The sequence below is a fragment of the Acyrthosiphon pisum genome, chromosome A1 (genome assembly GCF_005508785.2).
Source record: "Acyrthosiphon pisum isolate AL4f chromosome A1, pea_aphid_22Mar2018_4r6ur, whole genome shotgun sequence".
NCBI classification, from domain to species: Eukaryota; Metazoa; Arthropoda; class Insecta; order Hemiptera; family Aphididae; genus Acyrthosiphon; species Acyrthosiphon pisum.
The window spans coordinates 8,237,861-8,243,129 of NC_042494.1; the positions used below are offsets into that span (position 1 = coordinate 8,237,861).

Genomic DNA, 5,269 nt, shown 5'->3' on the forward strand with positions numbered 1-5,269 from the left:
TTCGTGGATTGTGAATTGTTACTAAAAAAATGTACTCGGGTTATTAGAAAAAACCATTAACATTTATCAAGCTTTATACAAATCCCTAATATTATGGCTCCTATATCATTAATTATAATAACCATAACTTTGTTTTTAGACAATTCTTAATTCAAATATAGGTATACTCAAAGATATGATAAAATTAAATAACTATTTAACTATCTAGCTAAAAAACATACATGAAGCAATCATAGAGCTTGAATTTTGCAGCAATATTTGTTTTCTTTACAATACCTAAGAAATTTAATTTTCAAGTAAAAATCCGTTTCACCTTAATCTGATTTTAATTGAATATTTTTAATTTTAATTTTGCTTTAATATGATAGTTTTTACTTATACAGTAGATTCCGTTTAATAGAGACACCGGTTAATAAGGACAACCGCTTAATCGGGATAATTCTACAATTACGGTAATAAATGTATACCAGGTATACTATACCTGTAATGTAAAATTACGCCGCTTATCTGGGCCTTGAATCCGGATAATTGGGACATTTTTATCAAGTATAATAGTAATTAGTAAATATTAATAGATCAATAGTCTGACAATCGCGACTGACTTGCGTAATACTACAGGAGGCAAAGAAATCTACGGAAACATTGAGATTATTTTTTCTTCAACAAGGAAATGAGGAAACCCCGATAAGTGCTTTGGATACTTGTTCGGACTACATTCGTCAACAAACAATAATAAGTAAAAAAAAGTAATATTCATAATTTTTTTAAATAAGATAAAATAATAAAAAAATAAAATATATTTACATATTAATATGTACTTTTATAAATATTTAGGTATAATATACATATACTATGTTTTTCTTTTTGCATAGTTAAATAATTTCTATAATTGTGTTATTGTAAAACATATGTATTTGTAATAATAAAAACATAAAAAATCAGTTTTTCTATAAATATGTTTTTTTTTTTCATTTCGGATTATTGGGACAACCGCTTTATTGGGACAAAATAACATGCAACCGATGTGTCCCAATAAAGCGGAATCAAATGCAAATGTAATCATTTATTTTATTGCTATAATTTTAAAATTATATATTTGCTTATCACCTATATGTATTCACAACAAATTACAAACATTGAACGTTTTAATACAGATTATCGCATTTATGATCGTGCTGTTATAGTTTTATCAATGATATATCTAAAATTATTAGAAGGCTACTGCGGAATAGCGACAGAACGATTTAAAACCATATACCTAATATACTTATATACCTGATATTTCGAATAAATTGTATGCATGACAAAGATAAATAATTCATCAGTGTAGTGAAGTAGGTAAGTTACTTGAAATATTTTAATTATAATATTAAAAAACTTACCTAATATAGCATCATAATAATATGATAAAGTATCATTAAAGATTAAAAAACATAATATTTGCGTTAAACGTTAGATACACCATAGTTTATAAATATTAGTTGATACTAACAGTTAACATTAATAGTTTTGTAATAAAATATTTGCAACTCTTAAAATAAAAACTCTGTACCTATATGATAATATCATTAAATATCGGTAGCTACTTAAATTTAATTGTATATATCTTGATTCTAATGTCATACTTACTAATTATCTATTAATTATAATTATTTTATGTTTAAATTGTATAAGTATGATTGTATGCAAAAGTTTATCTAAAAGTGTGCATTAAATTTATATCCCTCTACATTCCTGTAGTTTAGTTTTTAAATTATTATAATTAATAAGCCGTTAGACCGATATTAGATTTATTTTTATCAACATTTTCAGAAATATAATCTCTCTGAAAATTTAAAATTTAAATTTTAGGCCGCCATATGAAAATCAAAGTTGATACTGTTTTAATAACGACGGGATGGAAATACGATTTCATATTAAAATATAATGAAACAATATAGAATACTACATTGGTTATAGTCAAAAAAAAAAGTAAAAAAATAAATTATGGAGAAAATGTCGTATAACATTAATGCTTTATTCACATTAAAAAGAAAATGATCCTACCTCTCGGCTATGCTATATACAAAACTCTAATTGCTCAAGGAAAAAAAAACAATAAAAATGTTTTTAGAAAACAATTTTGATTAAACCACTGAAGTATACAACACACAATATTCGATGACATCAAGAATACAACACAATTGAGAAATGTATTGTACAGCGCTACAAATAAATGAAAAAACAGAAACCGAAATAAAATTCTACTATGGAATAGCCATCGGATTTATCACCCGATTTACGCTAAATACGATCGTTGCTGTACGTTTCACACATAGGTATAATGGTTAAGGGTTTAAAAATACCTTTGTATGAAACCCTTTCACTACCACTGTCCATTTCAATGGACATGCATTTACATTCATTACTGAACATCAACATTTGATTACAATGACGTTATTTTACATTTTAATTGTTCGCTAAATTGTATAGATTAAGATAACAGTCTATAATTTACCTTTAAATGATAAGGTTTTTGTAAATTAATAATTAACAATAGAAAATTTGAAACAGATGGTTATGCGTAAAAGTACGCAACATTTTTCTATTTTTTCTTTATTTGTACTATTGTTGGCTACACTGGGTATTTTTTTCTTACATATTAGTTAGTTACAGAAGCAGTTGCTACAGTAAATATTTTGATATTATATTTTTTCACCTGATAACACACGTTTGATATTATGTCCATTTGAATGGACACTGGGAGTTCATGCCTTATCATATTATGATAACAATATAATAATATTATCACTGATATGAGCTTTTCCGTTGTAAAATAATTTATAGTATTAAGTAAAGTTAAACATTTAATGATGGCTTTAAACGAAGAACAAATTTTGGATTTATTAAATGATGGATACAACAGTGATATTGATATTCTGGAAGAAAACGACGATTGCGACGATGAATTGGAAATTCTTTTACAGAATTTTGAAAACGACGATTTGCTTGGGTATTTAGAGGCACTTCGTGAAGAAGAAGATCAACTACAAGTAAATGAAGATATTGACGAAACGCATGAAATTACAGCGCCAAATCATACACCAGGTACATTAGGACTTAATTTTGTTCAAAAGAAAGACATAGAGTGGATAAACACACCTTGTAATGCACCAATATTAGAACTTAATGATTTAGTTGTTGTCGACCCTCCAATAGATATGCCAACGCCAATTGAATATTTTATGAAGTATTTTAATAATACGTTTTTTGAAAATGTTGCTTTTAATACCAATGTATATTCAGTGCAAAATGACAGTAATAATTTTAAACCCACAAGTGCTACAGAAATAAAATCCCTAATTGCTATTCAAATGATAATGGGTTGCTTGAAATATCCTAAAAAGGAAATGTATTGGACACGTAAATATCGTGTCAACATTATTGCGGACACAATGACCAAAAACCGATTTTTTTCTCTGAGACAACATATTCATTTAATTAACAATTTGGATATACCTAGAAACAATAAAGATAAATTTGTTAAGGTACGTCCTATTTTTGACACTTTAAATATTCGCTGTCAACAATTACCAGTTGAAAGAAACCTGTCAGTAGATGAACAAATTGTACCATTTAAAGGGAAACTTTCAGTAAAGCAATATATGAAAGGAAAACCAAATCCTTGGGGGATAAAAATATTTTTACTTTGTGGAGAAAGTGGAATCGTGTACAACATGATTTTATATCAGGGAATGTCAACTAATATAAATGAAGAGCTACAGAAAAATTTTGGTTTGGGTGGAGCTATAGTAGTTTGCCTAACGCAAAATATTAGTGAAAATCGACACTTTTTATATTTTGATAACTTTTTTTCGTCTTATAACCTTTTTTATGCGTTACTACAAAAAAAAATTTATGCTGCCGGTACTGTAAGATTGAACAGATTTTTCAAACCGCCTATGATGCCTGATAAACAAATATCAAATTTAGGAAGAGGTACCTCATTTGAAATCACGTCAAAATTAGGTATAAGTTTGCTAAAATGGTTTGACAATAAACCAATAAATATTGGATCGAACTTCATAACATCAGGCACACCGGAATACGTCAAACGGTGGGATAAAAAAAATAAAGAATTTGTGCATATAGAAAGACCCGAAGTAATAAAATTATATAACAAATCAATGGGGGGTGTTGACAAGCATGATCAGCTAGTCAGCTACTATAGAATGCATATGAAATCAAAGAAGTGGACACTTCGAATGATTTTTCATGCATTCGATATGGCGGTGTCAAATTGTTGGCTGGAATATATAAATGATGCAAATGAGTTGAAGATTCCTAAAAACAGACAACTTGCTTTATTGGATTTTAAAAGCAGTCTTGCCGAAGAACTTATTCTTGTTGGCCGACCTACCCCACCAAGAAAACGCGGCCGTCCATCATCAGCATCGCCTAGTGTTTCAAATGTTGACATGTATGATATATCGCCCAAATGCGCCAAATCTTTGGAATTTAGACCTTTGCTAGCTGTCAGCCAAGACCAGACATCACACTACCCAAAATATGATGGAAAGAAAGAGGCGACCCGTTGTAAAGAAAACAAATGCACAGGTAAAACTCATGTAGTATGCAGAAAGTGTAACATTCATTTATGCTTTACGCCAAAAAAAGACTGTTTCTATAACTTCCACAATAAAATATAGATTTTGTTTTCATTTTAATTTTCATATCATATCAAGAATTAATTTTGATACGTACAAGATAGTTATTTGTTTTTATGAATAAGGTATTTTTATTAATAATTTCAGAGACTGAAACATTAACCAAAGTTATTATTTTAAGTTTATATTATATGTATAAATAGGTATATATCCTATGTTACGTTTTTTTAATTTTTATTTTCATATCATATCAAGAATTACTTTTGATACGTACAAGATAGTTATTTGTTTTTATGAATAAGGTATTTTTATTAATAATTTTAGAGACTGAAACATTAACCAAAGTTATTATTTTAAGTTTATATTATATGTACCTATAAATAGGTATATAATATCCTATGTTACGTTTTTTTTATTTTTATTTTAATTTTAATATCATAATAAAAATAAATTGTGATATCTTTAACGGAGTAACTATTACATTTGTAATTCGTTTGTTATTATCAGAGACTGAAACATGAAAGAAAGTTACTAATGAAAAATAGTTTAAGTTTATACATATGTATATATAGGTATTAGGAATATATACCTAACCAAAGTAGGTATATCCTGTTATAAATATA

At 27.5% G+C, this 5,269-nt stretch overlaps 1 protein-coding gene across 1 annotated transcript; it reads left to right on the top strand.

Annotated features, from left to right (window-relative positions):
* The first annotated feature begins 2,852 nt into the window (after positions 1 to 2,852).
* On the top strand, positions 2,853 to 4,688 carry LOC103311678 (piggyBac transposable element-derived protein 3-like). Its single transcript, XM_008191371.1, has 2 exons — positions 2,853 to 3,229; positions 3,299 to 4,688. Exons 1-2 carry the CDS (start codon positions 2,853 to 2,855, stop codon positions 4,686 to 4,688), a joined length of 1,767 nt encoding a protein of 588 aa, XP_008189593.1.
* Positions 4,689 to 5,269: the final 581 nt, after the last annotated feature.

Bases quoted from the DNA above. Each gene is read 5' to 3' on its own strand.
- LOC103311678 (XM_008191371.1), top strand. From the start codon at position 2,853: ATGGCTTTAAACGAAGAACAAATTTTGGATTTATTAAATGATGGATAC. The intron at 3,230-3,298 runs GTATTTTAATAA...GCAAAATGACAG, and splicing joins CCAATTGAATATTTTATGAA to TAATAATTTTAAACCCACAA.